The sequence below is a fragment of the Stylophora pistillata genome, chromosome 2 (genome assembly GCF_964205215.1).
Source record: "Stylophora pistillata chromosome 2, jaStyPist1.2, whole genome shotgun sequence".
NCBI classification, from domain to species: Eukaryota; Metazoa; Cnidaria; class Anthozoa; order Scleractinia; family Pocilloporidae; genus Stylophora; species Stylophora pistillata.
In genome coordinates this window covers 46391619-46406647 of record NC_142520.1, presented here as the reverse complement: position 1 = coordinate 46406647, position 15029 = coordinate 46391619, and the positions used below count along the sequence as shown (strand labels likewise).

At 36.5% G+C, this 15029-nt stretch overlaps 1 protein-coding gene across 1 annotated transcript; it reads left to right on the top strand.

Annotated features, from left to right (window-relative positions):
• The first annotated feature begins 1247 nt into the window (after nt 1-1247).
• On the top strand, nt 1248-14810 carry LOC111319030 (uncharacterized). The gene is made up of 21 exons (XM_088749587.1): nt 1248-1300; nt 2742-2813; nt 3968-4039; nt 4985-5056; nt 5583-5654; nt 5927-5998; nt 6344-6415; nt 7052-7126; nt 7346-8342; nt 8566-8647; nt 9145-9207; nt 9518-9598; nt 10256-10300; nt 11105-11155; nt 12079-12135; nt 12678-12725; nt 12997-13053; nt 13396-13443; nt 13993-14049; nt 14249-14296; nt 14779-14810. The coding sequence occupies exons 1-21, from the start codon at nt 1248-1250 to the stop codon at nt 14808-14810; spliced, it is 2226 nt and encodes a 741-aa protein (XP_088605713.1).
• Nucleotides 14811-15029: the final 219 nt, after the last annotated feature.

Below are 15029 nucleotides of genomic sequence, written 5' to 3'. Positions count from 1 at the left end.
ATAGATATTCTAGTCTTCTCGCCGATAAGGACGAATAAACGGTAGGTCCCGTCTCCTGCAGGATAAGGGGTAGGCGGACGTTAATTTCCCACGCATGAGATTACTGTATGGTGGATGTCCTCCCCTGGGGTGGGGTGGGTGGTGTTACAGGGCCCCATTTAAACCAGCTATGTTGAGTTGTCTAAATAATCGCGAATAAAATAAATAGAGACTAGGCCACTTAGCACAAGCACTTAAAATGGATGGATGTATATTTAGTTTTTGCGTGAAGGATAATCAGTTATAGTATTCATTACTTCACATGTATCCCAGCTCTGTGCTATGTTTTGGTAAATTTTCGTTGAATTTATAGGTACCTGTCTGAAATGCAATTGCACCACCTGTCACCAGGAATCTTTAACAGGAACGCACAGTTAAAATACTTGTAAGAAATCCTTTGTTTTTGTTCGATCCCCATGTTTTAGATTTATTTAGTCTTTTCCTGTTTAAAAGATGCAAACGTTAATAAGGTTAACAACATCTTCTAATCTTTCATTCGAAACGTGTGGCTATTTAAGTAAAGAAGAAATGTACCTAAAGTTAATACTGCCGGTCAACTCTCACCCTTCGTGACTGAAAACTTTGATCTCAGACCAGCTGAAGAACAGTTCTTAAGGCTTTTTGTTGTCGTCGTCGTCGTTGTTGTTGATTTTCTTTTTTTGCAGATTTACCACATTCTTTGTTTTACTTCGCGAGTTAAGAACTTATTTCGAACTTATGATCATATATCGACTGTCGCATTCTCAGTGGATTTTTGTCCAGGACTGACCGTTTATAAGATTTAATTTTCTGTATAACAGACATCATTAAGTTCATTAACCAGAAAGTATCCCAGTTTAGATGAACAAATTACCAAATTCCCCTTGAAAACTATACACATCTATGCAAAATGTATTTGTATTCTAATTCTTATGCAGAGCCCCATTTAAACCAGCATATGCTGAACTGGGCATCTCTGCTAAAATATTGTTGATAAAGAGATAAATAAATAAATAATGTTGCCGGATGATTCCCGGTGAAGTTAATACAAACAGCTCTTCACCCAATGACACTGATGCCGACTTTTTGCTAACATGTAAAAGCATCAGTAATTTTCATCGGAAAAAACCCTGAGAGGTCTCAGTAATACCTCACTAAAACAGATAAACTCTTCATACTATTAATCCCTTTTATATGGTAAATAACGTAGGCGCCTGAATGACAACGACATGAGAGGATTGAGTGGAAGTGCCTTCAAAAACATGGAAAGGCTAGAGGAACTGTAAGTTGATATAGAAATACTATAAAAAAATACTATAAAAAATAAAAGTAATCGACTGGTAGTCTTCTTCAAACATGGCCGACTATGTGCGCGTCACACATATGTTGCTGTGCTCAGCTGCGATTGGATGGAGTTACGCGGTTCTGATTGGTGCATCTTTCGGTTCAGGTTCCCACTGTAGTCCGCTGCCACACGGCTCTCCTGCTGTTGTACTTTTTGATCGTCGGCATCCAGGCCTCTGCTGTTTCAATTTCACTGTCTCTGTTAATGTTGTTATGGTGAAGCCTTATGTGAATTGCCTCTTTCAGCTTGCGTGTGTAGAAATGGGGATCAATAGCAATAAACTTTACTTCGTTTAGAGCGAGGTATGTCCGGTGGTGTGGGCGCGTGCTCTGAGCTGGCGGAGGTCTACGTCTTGGCGAGTCGAATATTCACGTCTTGTTCCTTACATAGCTCTTCCAGTTTTGCGAACGTAAACCTTTTCGCTCCCACAGGGAATCCTCTAGACTACGCCATTCGGCTTCTTAGCAAGTTCGACGGCGTCTTTTGGGCGTACTAGGTGTGATCGTAGCCTAGTCTTTGACTTGAAAACAGTGCATATGACTTGTTCGTTTACACAGCGGCGAAGTTGTTCGGAGAGGCCTTTGACATAGGGTTGGACTGTGGTGGATCTGAAATGGGTAGGGAGTTCAGTGCCAGCGGTTGTTAGCCGCTGCGCGAAGTAGGAAGGATTACCATTACAAACAAGAACAGATTTTTACTCTCATCGGAAATAGCGACAGCGTAAAAAAAGCTTCCTAAAGCATTTAAACCACCAACAACCTTTCATTCGCTTCACCATGGACAATGAAAGTAACAATACACTCACCTTCATCGACACCGCAGTGGTGGACGCCTGACCGCCGGCGTATCTAGGAAGCCGACACACACTGACCAATACCTAGCATATGATTCTCACCATCCAAGATCAGTAAAGCGCGGTATTGTCAAGTGCCTTTACGAGCACGAGAAACGTCTCGCAACAAAACCCTCATTTATCTCTAGTGAGAAAGACGTTTTCTGAGTTTATAGCACTGGATCGAGTTTGGGAACATTAGCTGTTTGGTTTTTTAATGTGTTGATGAGATAGTCTGCGGTATCATATTTCATTTAATACAGAAATTTTGCACTGTGAGTTACACGTGTGTCTGATTGGATTAACGATGCATTTTCATAGTCGTTCTTTTCCAATCTTTGAAACGTGTCGGTCAGTGGGAAGTATATCAGTATGTGGGAAATAAAAACATCCTACCATGGAGAGTACTTTTTTCTATTTAGTTTTTTCCTTCTCTTTTTTCCCTTTTCCTTCAGTGATCATAAGAAATGTTAGTAAAAAACTGTTCTGATAAAACTAAGGACATGTTATATAACAGATTATGTTTTTTTCCCTATTTCAACACAGATGGTTGCAAGACAACAACTTTACTGAATTGCCTTCTGATTTATTCCAAGATCTAAAAAGCCTGACAGAACTGTAAGTCTTTCATATCAGGATTCCTCTGGAAATAGCTCCAACAACTACATAATGTGTTTAAGCACGAAATCAACCTTTCCCCTCTTTCATAAATTACAGCTTATAATTTCTAGTGTATTTTTACACAGATTCTGTCATGCTTTTCCTTCCTGACACCAATTAAAGCCTTTAGAAAGAAAATATTTCCAAATTGCAGATTCTTAAATCTATCCATCTGCACTGTTGACATCTTGTTAAGACTGAAACATCTTAAATGGTGTGTTTGTTAGGCCCTGTTCACACTACACTGAAAAATTTGGTTTGGTATTTGCAAATTTGGTATTCTACAGAGAAAAACCTCCCTGAAGTTTTTTTCTTTTTGAGGTTTTTTTTTTTTGGTATTTGGTATTTGCAAATTTGGTATTCTACGGAAAAAAACTTCCCTGAAGTTTTTTTCCCTCAAGTTTCCCATTGGAAAATGGGAGAGAGTCATTCGAAAACTTACTATGTTCAATTACGAAATATGATGACTAGTTGAAGGGTATCTGTCAAGGAACACTAGATTTTCTCGCCCGAAAAAAAACATTAAGGCCTCCAAATTTTGTTGACGGCATCTTTGAAGTTTGGTGGCAATTACGAAAATTCTGGTGGGCACAAAAATCGCTCGCACGAAAAATTGTTTCGGGTTGACATATTTTTTTGCAAAACAGACAACATTTCGCGTAGTGCAAACAAGCCCTTACTGAATTGACATTTTCAGTGAGAACCAGCCATGTATGTTATGAATTTCAAAGCTGTTTTCTTGGGATTTCCCTCTCTGCTTTGAGCCATGTTGGCATATTTTTAGATCACGAGCTTATGATTTCTTTATCAATCCACTGGAGTGATGTGAAAGAAATGGCTAGAGAGTCAGGCGTTCCCATTGTTGCGGAAGAGGTTTCAGTGTGCAAACAAAATTCAAGTTTTCAGCTGCCGATTTCTTTTTGCTAGAAATAATGACCAAACTAAATGTATGGTGTAAATGTTGAATATTTCCTATTCTATAAGGCACACATTGCATGTTTATGTCTACATTTTTATTTTCTGTTTTTAGATGATCAGCATTTATATGCATTCTAATGATAAAATTCAGATTATGGACTTAATGCATTTTCTTGAATCGTCATTCCTATCAGCTATCTGTCAAATAACAAGCTGAAGAGTCTGCCAAACGGACTTTTCAACAGCCTTTCCAAGTTGATACATCTGTAAGTGAAATGGTTATTTAACAATGGGGATAATTGGGAAGAGTCAAATTATAATTTTTATGACATTGTCTACAAAAGTACAGCCATCACAGATGAAACATCCTCAAGTTTTCCAGTTTGACTTTGTAAATCTGATTAATTGAGTAACAGAATGCTATTTTAAGCAGCTGATGTGCTTTGTTAAGTAATGTCACGGTACTTGGTGGTTTAAACGTTTGAAAGCTTCTCTTTAAATAGCAGCCTCAAGAACTTCTAGATTTCTTCTAAAGTACCAGCTTTAACATATGATAAACCATTAACTTACGGCTGCACCAGTGATAATGTTGATAATGATTATAATAATAGTGATAATAATAAAAATGATAACAATAATAATAATAATAATAAAAATAAAAACAATAATAATAGTAATGATAGTAAAAATAATAATAGTTGTAATAATAGAAATGATTTGGCATCTGTCTTGTACAGGTGAGGTTGCAGTTTTTTCTTTAAGCTATTTTTTTGTTTCTCTTTCTTTTCTTTTTTTTCTTTTATTTTAATCGATTGCCGTGAGGATTTTCCCTCCGAAAAAGTCGAAGGTGGATATTTCCTTGAACGGCTTGTTTTTCCATTTTGTATGAGGGAAACATATTTCATGTCATTCTTTTCTTAAAAAAATGTCTCTGATTTTCTCATGTTCTTGTTGCTCTTCATTATGGCGTTCTTAGCAAGTATAATATGCTAAGGTCTTCTTGAGCTGGATTTTAAGACATAAGACTTCTTCCTGGGAATGTGTCCTAAGGATTTGGGGGAAATAAACTGAAGAGGGGAAGCCACTCCACAAGTAATAAGACACTTTTGGAAAAATTTTCACGAAAAACTGCCTTAATTATTATTCTATGAATCAGTTGAGATGGTAATTCTATCGTTAGCGAATTCCTTGTAACTGTAGTATATTTTTAGGGATTTGTCAAACAATGAACTTGGAAATCTGCCACCGCATATCCTCAGAAACATTACAGCGGTAGAATTTCTGTGCGTAAGACTCTTATTGACATCAAAGATTGAAAATGATTTTTTAATGATTTTCTAGAAAATATCAGAATGTGGTAAACACAACAGCTTCCTAGTTTATGACAACTCTAATTATAATATACTTAGAGACGGCGAACGTTTTCGTCTCCTTTCATATGTTGTATATTGTACTGTTGTATTGGATGATCAAACTACCCCAATAAGTTTGTAATTTGTAACAGGAATGGATCATAAATAATTTTTTTTTAAATTCAATAATAAACAATACTAACAAGTAATAGACCTCCATAAGGCGCTTGGAAATAAAATTGAGAGTTTTCGAGCTTAACCTTGAGAGCATTATACTTATATCTGATGTTTTTCTTTAAAGATAAAGATAGAAGAATTGGGAGCTATTTTATTGGAAAAAGCATTGCCATCGCCTTTCCTGAACTACAGTAGTGACTAAAAAAAACAGTGTTAAAGATATCACTCGACAGCTACATCTGCGTCTATCGGTCTAAAATTTCCATTTTCCTTTATTCAGGAAAATGGACTACAACAAAATTGAGAGGCTTCATGAAGATCAGTTTCAGGGCTTAGTAAATTTGGCCGAATTGTAAGTACACTCAGAGTTGAAACTTTGTCCTAAGATGATCTGTTTCGCAAACCATATACAGCTCTGGTGAGTGGCTAACGCTCGAAATGTCACCTTTTAAATTCTTTACGGGGGCAATTCTATATTATTAACTCAGTTGATAAAACCAAAATCACAGTATTATTATAATGTTAACTTCGTTATCGCTTAAATACAATGTGCCACACCCAATTGCAATCACAATATGTTACTGTATGCTGATATTTATCTTTTATTCCTTTCACTCGTTTAAGATATCTCTCAGAAAACAAAATTAAGGCTTTGCCAGACAAAATTTTCAAGGGCGTCGAAAACCTCAAAGCCATGTGAGTACAGTTAATCACAAATAAAAAAAAACATAATTGTAGGATATTTAAAGCGATGGAAAGAGTATAACAGAAGTTTTTAAAATCTGAGATTTTACTTGAAACATTTTAATATGAAGTAGAATAGACATGGGAACAAAATAAACTACCTATCAAAGTAAGTTGTATTGATATCTGTTAGGCTACAAATGTGGCCTTTTATTCACTAAACATACTTTTAGAGAGCAAGTGTGGATATTAGTCAAATGCCTTTACACACATAGTTGAGCAATCCCATGTAAATTTATGACAATAGTAAGAAACTGTCTACCTACTAATTGTAAGTGATTATGTTCTTTATTTCAGCGATATCTTCGGCAATAAGATACAAAACGTTTCCATCACAACTTTCAACTATGCCCACGAATTGCGATTTTTGTAAGTTCACAGCAAGTTGCAGATGCTTAACTTGACACCAAGAACTTGTGTTTGTTTGTTTTTTTTTTTTTTTCGGACAGTCTATTTGAACATTAATATGTATTGATTGACTGAGTTAGGTCGAGCCGGAAGGAAAAATATTTGCCTCAAGAGAGCCAATTATTTCCCAGTCCAGCCCGACCTCACTCTGTCAATAAGCAGATTATCATATGACCTCTGACTAATTAAGTTTTAAAAAATAGAAAAAGTTTGTTTTAACTTAAACAGGACTCAATAAACCAGCGCGCGTGGGAAATCATAAAAAAAAACATTCTGAGTGAAAACTTTTCCTTTCTTTTTCGAGTCAAAACAAGGAACTCGCAGCTTATTTATTCTTGTTTGTTCACTGCTGTCACTCATTTTTTGCAACAACAGCGAACAATGTCGCCGTGTAAGTACACTAGCGCCGGTCGACTTTTTCATCTTTCACTATGGTTTTCTTTGGGGATTGCACGAGTGGGGGCGGACGGGTCATAAGATAACAAGTAAATTCTATTCTTGGAAATACACTTTTTGGAATAAGTCAGATTTATTTTGTTAATCGAATTATGATATATATCGATTTAATGTTTGATTAATTATTACTCAAAACTGCAGGTTCATGCATTACAACCTGGTGGCTGAGCTCCCCAAAGGAATCTTTACCAGGCAGTTGAAGCGCATTATCAGAGTGTAAGACTTGGTCCATAAAAATCATTTCCTTCAATCACATCTTTTCTTAAATAACAGCCTATCATATTAATCAATTAAAAATTATTAATTGAATTAAGATCATTTACGATTAAGGTGTCTAGCGTAAATCACTTAATTTCCCATCATTTTATGTAAGTATATGCTTGTTATTGATGTTCAGCGATGTAATAATAAAGTGTAATTTTTTTTTCATTCCAGAACTTTGGACACCAACCTCATGTGCTGCCACCTCGATCTTTTCAGGCAGGATGCCGATTGCGACTATTCTTTCAATGACAACTTCGCAAGCTGTCACTCTATGTTCCGTAACCTTGCTCCAAGGAGAAGTCTTTGGGTTGTTGGTCTTCTTTCGTTGTTTGGGTCTTTGTTTGTTGTTGGGTGGCAGTATTTTCACCCTGATAACAATGTGGTCCAGTCTATCATGCTGGTGAATCTAGGAATCTCAGACGGCATCATGGGTATTTGCCTTATCATTATAGGTATAAAAGACCTGCAATGGTCAGGAGAATACTACCTGCACGACTACGAGTGGCGCACTGGTTGGTTTTGCCATTTCAATGGCGCCATGTCTGTCTTTTCAAATGAGGTGTCAGTTATGATGATCTCTCTGATTGCATGGGACAGGCTCAAGAACATTGTGTTTCCCTACACTTTTGCAAAAATTACACCAAGGCAGACTCGTATAATGTGCGCAGTCATCTGGCTGGTGGGAGGCGTTATGGCATTCCTTCCCTTGTCTGGAATGCACTATTTTGGTGACTGGTATTATGGCAAGAACGTAGTGTGCCTACCCTTGCAACTCTCTCCGCAATTACAAGAAGGCTGGGAATACTCCACTTCCATCTTTATCGTTCTAAATTTTTCTCTTTTCATCTTCATTATGGTGGCTTATATTTCCATCTTGGTGAAATCATGGTCGTCAAGCAGACGGCTCGGCGCACATGGAACTGTGCGTGAAATACGAGCAAGAGCTCAAAGTGCACAGGCCAAAAGAGAAAGAGCACTTGCCAAAAGGGTGTTCTTCATCATTCTGACCGACTTCTTGTGTTGGATACCAATCATTGCTATCGGCATCAAGTCTCACGTCGAGAAAACATTTGATCCCCCTGGTGATCTGGCAGTGTGGATTGCAGTGTTCGCTCTGCCGATCAATTCAGCTATCAACCCATTGCTGTATACGCTTTCTACTCCACAGGTAACAGGTCTATTTAATTTTCACTATTGAATAGGACATTTCGTCATGTTCAAGTTTGCTCTCGTGTCAGGGTAGGCAGGCAACTTAATTTTGTAATTGTGACGACTGACATAGACAATCAGAATTTAAAAAGAGTTGATTATGACCATGGAGACCAACTTGAATATAATAGAGATTAATCAAAAGTCTCACACTAAATATCCCATAAATTTCTGATGGGTAGGTGCAAGCTATACTGAAACCAAAACTGAGGAAGCTGTGGTCGAATGTTCGATCTTTTTTCAACAGAGGGCAAAATCAAGAAGGTACAGTTTGATGTTCCATTTTAAAATACGATAATAGCAATAATGGTGCTTCACACCTCCAATTTCAAATTTTTTACGCCTGAGGCGTACAAAAAGGAATCAAGAGTGACTCTAAATGTGTGGGTAGAAATGGGTAGAAATGGGGGCAGAGCACGTTTCATGAGGGGGGAGAGGGTGGGGGGCGTCGCTAGTTGAAATAATTATTTCTGATCGATTTTTGATCGATCAAAGCCATGTTCTAGGAGTATTGGCGCAAATTGAAGCCATTTGTCAAACTCTTTTGAATAAGAATGGAGCGGAAATTTGTAAATTATATTATTAAATTATTATCAAAATAGAAAGGAATCAACCTCTGTCTTCAATTTCAGTGTAAGATTAATACAAATCTGACTTGTAGAATGATTTTTTTGTAATAAATGTTTGGAAAAGCCTGACAGTGGCTTACTCTCTGTTCGGGGAAGACCAAGTAATTTTTTTTTTGTTTTATAACATAGAAGAAGCAGACAATGATCAGCAGGGACAGGCTGGAAATGAAGATGCACACGCTATCAACGAAGAGGGTAATAATCAATCAATCAATCAATCAATCAATCAAGTTTATTGTCTTTATGTAAGGCATGGCTACCAAGTTGCCTGAGCGAGAGGCTCATGTATAAAGCGTAAGACTATGAAAAATTATGTTCAGATAATAATATAAATATGGCGATAAAAAGATAAATCATATGTGTATTGTTAATATGGTTGATCAATGTAACTACACATGAAATATGCCATCTCTACCTCGGAAATTTTTCTCGTAACAACTTTTCCATCCTTTTTTTGAGTTCATTAGTAATCATGGTTTTCTTTCTTTAATTTTTTTCCTTGTAGGAGAACACATTGAAATGCAAGTAATAGAACACCACGATATTCCAGAAATGGAAGCCCTTGAATTGCTTGCTCCGCAACCAGGTGAGTGCTCCATCTGTACACTTACTTTCAGACGGCACGTTGTAAATAGTGAAGTAAAACCACTTAATGGGAAACATACCAAGGACATTATTCGACCCGAGAAACTTTCAACCGTGACACTGATGTTGATGGTTATGCCATGACTGACTTTGCAACATAACTTCCTTGGCATGTATATCTAGTCTATTTTAAATCTACCAGAGTATTTGCTCTTTCAAATTGAAATTCCTAGAGAAAAACCACAGCATTCCTTTTCTGATCTGGTACATTCCTTTTGTGCATTTTAAGGGAAAAAAGATTGAAAAAGTTTTTCCATATGACACAAAAGTGACTTAATTTGGCGTTATCACTTTTGGTTGATCACTGCAAGAAGAACGCCTAGTTTAACCAGCTTTGTCTTTCTTCAGATACGTTTAAAAATTTTGTTGAAACTTTTCCTTAAGGACTTTTTACCTCTACTGGTGAGACGCCCCTCCCTTTCTTTTAGCAACCTATACAGTATATCATCGGAGAAAGATACCCTCGTCCCACATACGATACGGCTGTTGTAAATGAAGGATACCTACATATTGTTAACGATCATTATGTTTTGATTTTTTGGTTTTATTATATGATAAATAACTCTAACTTAAAAATATACCTTAACTTTGTCGACAGCGATGGAACAAGCCTGTAGAGCGGATGAAAGGGCATCTTCCTCAGGTATTATTACTTGTTAATTGAAATAAAACTCACAATCTTACAGATGTAATTAGGAGCTGTGTAACATAACAAGTTTATATTCATCGAGAAATCAGAGAATTTATCATGATTTCTAGAGCTTTCGGATAATTTTTTTACGCTCGCACGCATCCAGTTCTGAATATAAAGCTCACAGTTAAACTTGACCGAGGTAAAAAGGACAAAGTAATGAATCAAGGAATGTCTTGTATCACCCAAAGTACTGGCTGGTGCTACCGAGCTGGCGCACGGAATACTTGATTGTATTCTTTCTTTTTGTATCATACCGCGGACAAGATCGGTATTCCATATTATCGACGTTATAACCAGCAATAAAATCATTGTATTCACGAGAGTAGCTTCGTATTTCCTCCTTCTCTTACTGAACCTAACAGATCATTGCAATTGAAATTCTTTTAATTGGCAAATTTTCTGTTGTCAGAGAAATGTTAAACTTGCAATTAGAGGTATTCACGTCAAAGCTGCTCACAAATAAATGTCTTCCGAGAAAATGAGCAACACCTGATTGAAACCTTCGAAGGATCGCTATCAGTGAGGATGAATTTAAGTAAAATAATCGTATAATTATATTGTGAGATTTGAGACCTTTCAGGCATGTTTTCTAGAGCTGTTCCTACTCTAGTAATAGATTACCTTATTTGGGTAAGAAGTTACGTTTATATCTAAACGTATCATGACTTGAATAAGTTGATCACTTAACTTCTGAGCCTTTACGAAACAACCAACATGTTAGTCAAATGAAGCGTGCTCTCTATCTTGTTGCAGTTACTGTTCACCATGAAGAAAGCCATTACCGACAAAGAAGACGAAAAGAAGGTAATTAATTGTCGACTATCATTATTTAAGTGAGAATGTCTACACATCGATATAAGATTCTGATATTGAGACTTAGTTCTATGAAGGTTTTATTTTACCTAGAAATAAATATCATAATGGATCTACAGACAAAGAAAAATGTAGGTAATTGGTGGATAAGTTAGGTGCATGAAAGAGACATTTTTTATGAAGGACAGAAGTTGTAACTGTACCTTTTAGCTACTGACACAAGATTCAAAAGATATCGCGATTATTGGGCGTTTAATCGATAGGACCTTGACTTAAATGATATAAAGAGCCATGAAAAAATTCTGAAGGAAAGTGCGCACCGGCTTGTCCTTTTTTGTTACTGCTATGAAAAAGTCACCGGAACTGTTACATGTAGGTCAAGAGTATGCACTCATCACAATAATCCAGGACCAGAAATTAAAGGCCCTTTAATGAAGATTTTTAAGAAGTGATAACATTCCAAGGCTGACTGTTTAAGCTCTCCTCAAAATTGAGGCTGCGTGCTGTCCCTGGTACCCTGAATTATCGATAGTTTCGTGGAATGCAAATGATCAAATATATATATTTTTATGAAAGCAATCGTTTCAAAACCTATTTATGCAGTTCAAGAAGGAAAAAGTAAGCTTGAGCCTAAAAAGCCCGCAGGGAAAGGTAAAAAAATTAATTGATTGTTTTGAAATGATAATTTTTTTAACATATATTGCATTTACTCCTGCTCAAAGTGCAAGTTGTTCATGAAATGGACAGCTGGCCAACTGGGGCAATTTGCCTGCCTATAAGCGGGCAATGGGTCTACTATGTAGACCGCTCATTTCTTTATTTTACAGGAATTGCTTTAGCTTATACAGTGACAGTGAGAGTAATTCTCAATTTAGTCCATTACATAACCTTATTCTAACTTTGCTTTATTAAAGCTGGTAAATCTGAGGAGCAGGTGGAGAGTGAAGAGATTGCAGGGCCCAGTGACAAAGGTAAAGGAAAGGGAATGGTTTTTGATTGGTCGCTCAAGAAGTTGAGCAACTTTATGGGCTACCGAGGCCTCACTTTTACTTGGGCAGTCTCTGGAAAATATATTGAAGAAATTGTTTAAGAATTAATGAATTTTTTATGACACTTAGGTAAAACAAAAGATGGAATTATTAAGTAGTAATTCAGTATTTTATCAAATAAATCATTTTCTGAAGAAGCTAAAAAAAGAAGGTAATAATTGACTATTCCTGCAAGTAGAAGTGTCTAACACCGATAGACCATTGTGATATTCAAAATTGCCTAGTATTATTTAAAGCGCCATTTTGCTTTGAATTAAATATCACAATGGATCTGTAAACAGAAAACAAAATTGACCGTAAGGCGATAAAAGCTCGCACCTGACTGTTTACACTCTCTCGAGTATTCCGGTTATGAGCTGTCCCTGGTGGTTCCTTACCCAGAATTCGCAATCCCTTTACTAAATGCAAGTAGTCAGATTTGAACAATTGGATTAAAGCCATGTACTTTAAATCTGTTTGTACAGGTCAAGAAGGAAAAAGTAAGCCTGAACCTGCAAAACGAACCGAGAAAGGTATAAGAAATCAAATGATTTAATGGACCTGTACATCAGTTTTTGACATGTGTTGCATTTCTTTCTGCCCCCAGTGCAAGGTTTTCATCATCTTTGCGACTAACTAAGCCAGTTTATCAATTTTCTGGTTTGATAGCAGGCAGTGGGCCGGGCTATCTATTAATACCTCTGTATCTAGATGAGGACAAATGTGTTAGCCTAAGCAGTGATAGTGACTGTAATTGTTAATGAAATCCTATACAACTTTATTAACAACTTTGCTTTCACACAGCTGGTAAATGTGAGGAGCAGGTGAAGAGAGAAGAGATTCCTGGGACGAGTGACAAAGGTAAAGAAGAGAATAGCTTTTGATAGGTCATTCAAGATCTCAAGGCTTTATTTCAGTCATTGAAGAATCTCTTACTTTGGTTGTCAATAGGATAAGTTATAGTGGAGAATTAGTTGAAGAGTAATCACTTTTTAAACGCTTTAGTAAAAAAACGTCAAACGACTAGTACTAATGTCCTTTTTATTAAGGAAATAAATATCTTAGGAAAGTATAGAAGAAAGCAAAGTAATAGTTGACAGCTAATTTAAGTAAAAGTGTCTACACACTGATCGAAGGTTCTGAAGATTCAAATCAATTTAAATGATTGGATTAATGCAATCCATTTGAATTCTATTTGTGCAGGTCAAGAAGGAGAAAGTACGTCTGAGCCTACAGAGCCAATTGAGGAAGGTAATAAGAGTGAATTGCGTTTCAGTAACTTTACTCAGTCCAACATATGCTGCACTTATTCTCGCATACAGGGCAGGCTGTTTATGAACATAACAGCTGGCTGGGCCAATTTTCTAGCTTGATAATCGGCAGTGGGACGGATTTTCTATTAAGACTCCTGTATCTATTTGATGGCATATCTTAGACTATGCAGTGACTGTGGCGGTAATTCTCAATGAAATCTCATCAGTAGCTTTAAAGGTCTCCATATTTCATCCTAATTAACAATTTTGCTTTGACGCAGCTGGTGAATCTAAGAAGCATGATTAAGGTAAAGGAGAGAAAGTGGTTCTTGATTGGTCACTCAGAGGGTTAAGGTGTTAACATGTGTTATGATATTAACGGGTACCTTGGGCCAATTTTCTGGCTTAATAGCAGATCATGGGCCGGGTTTACCCTGCAGAACACTTTATTTAAATATTTGACGGCATTTTTGTCAGCCTACACAGGAACAGTGACTGTAACTATGAACAGTACTTCATTGTAACTAATAACTATGCTTTAACACAGCTGGTGAATCTGAGGAGCAAGTGGCAAGCGTAGAGATCCCAGTGCCTGGTGACAAAAGTAGATGGTTTTGATTAGTTATTAAATATATTAACGCATTTTATGAGTTCTTGAAGCATCTCTTTGAACTTGTTAGTCGCTGGACAAATTTTAGTTGAAAACTGGTTAAGGACTAGTGATTTTTAAAACACTTAAGTAGAGAAAAGAATGAACGATCAAGTACCAAAGTAATTTCTTTTCAAATGCATTATTTCTGAAGTTGAAGAAGAGAAAGCGCTTAAACCTGACATGGACTTCGCAAAAGAAGGTAACATTTCTCATAAATTAGCCAACACAAGGTAAAAGTGGTCCACATAATGCTTCATTCGATGACGCTTAGTCACTCCACCTTGTTGCTTAAAGAAGCCTTGAAGTTTTCAGATCCACGTCAGAAGTGACCTCATTGAGAGATAAAATAAACATTTGAGTATTATTACACTTTCTTGTAATGGAGGAAGAAGACCTTTCTTAAAATACCGCCATTTATAATGTGGAGCTGTCTCACTTTTTTAAGCATTTTTAACGATACAGATATTTACTCAAATACAGAAAACATAGCTACCCTGTGGTACATCTCTTTAAATAGAAATGGTGTTTATGATTTTGTGTACCTTAATTTTCAAAACATCTCAATACAGACCAGCTACAATTGTGTTAGCGGTAATCAGTTTACAATCTCTTGCAACAATACAGTCAGATTAAAGTAACTTTTAAAATCAATCTTTCTTTCTCCTTTTGAATTCCATCCAGGGGAAGAAGAAATGTTTGATACCAGGCTTTAGCTCTCTGTTTTTGAACCAAGGTAAAATGTATTAAGTTTGTCTTAATTATTATACTGAATACCACTGACTGGAGGGTTGTGAAAAACTGCCTCATGAAGTTGTGATTTGATTAATATCTTATAAAGCTTATGGGGTTAGTTTTATGTTTGAGATGTCAGATGAAAATCTGCTCAAGTTTTGTTGTGATGCATGGAAGTTTAAATACATAAAGAGTTGTTT

What these genes read in the sequence shown, in the direction of transcription:
- LOC111319030 (XM_088749587.1), top strand. Translation starts at nt 1,248, where the DNA reads ATGAGAGGATTGAGTGGAAGTGCCTTCAAAAACATGGAAAGGCTAGAG. An exon ending in ATGGAAAGGCTAGAGGAACT is followed by an intron (nt 1,301 to 2,741) that starts GTAAGTTGATAT and finishes ATTTCAACACAG; the next exon opens with ATGGTTGCAAGACAACAACT. An exon ending in ATACGCTTTCTACTCCACAG is followed by an intron (nt 8,343 to 8,565) that starts GTAACAGGTCTA and finishes TCTGATGGGTAG; the next exon opens with GTGCAAGCTATACTGAAACC.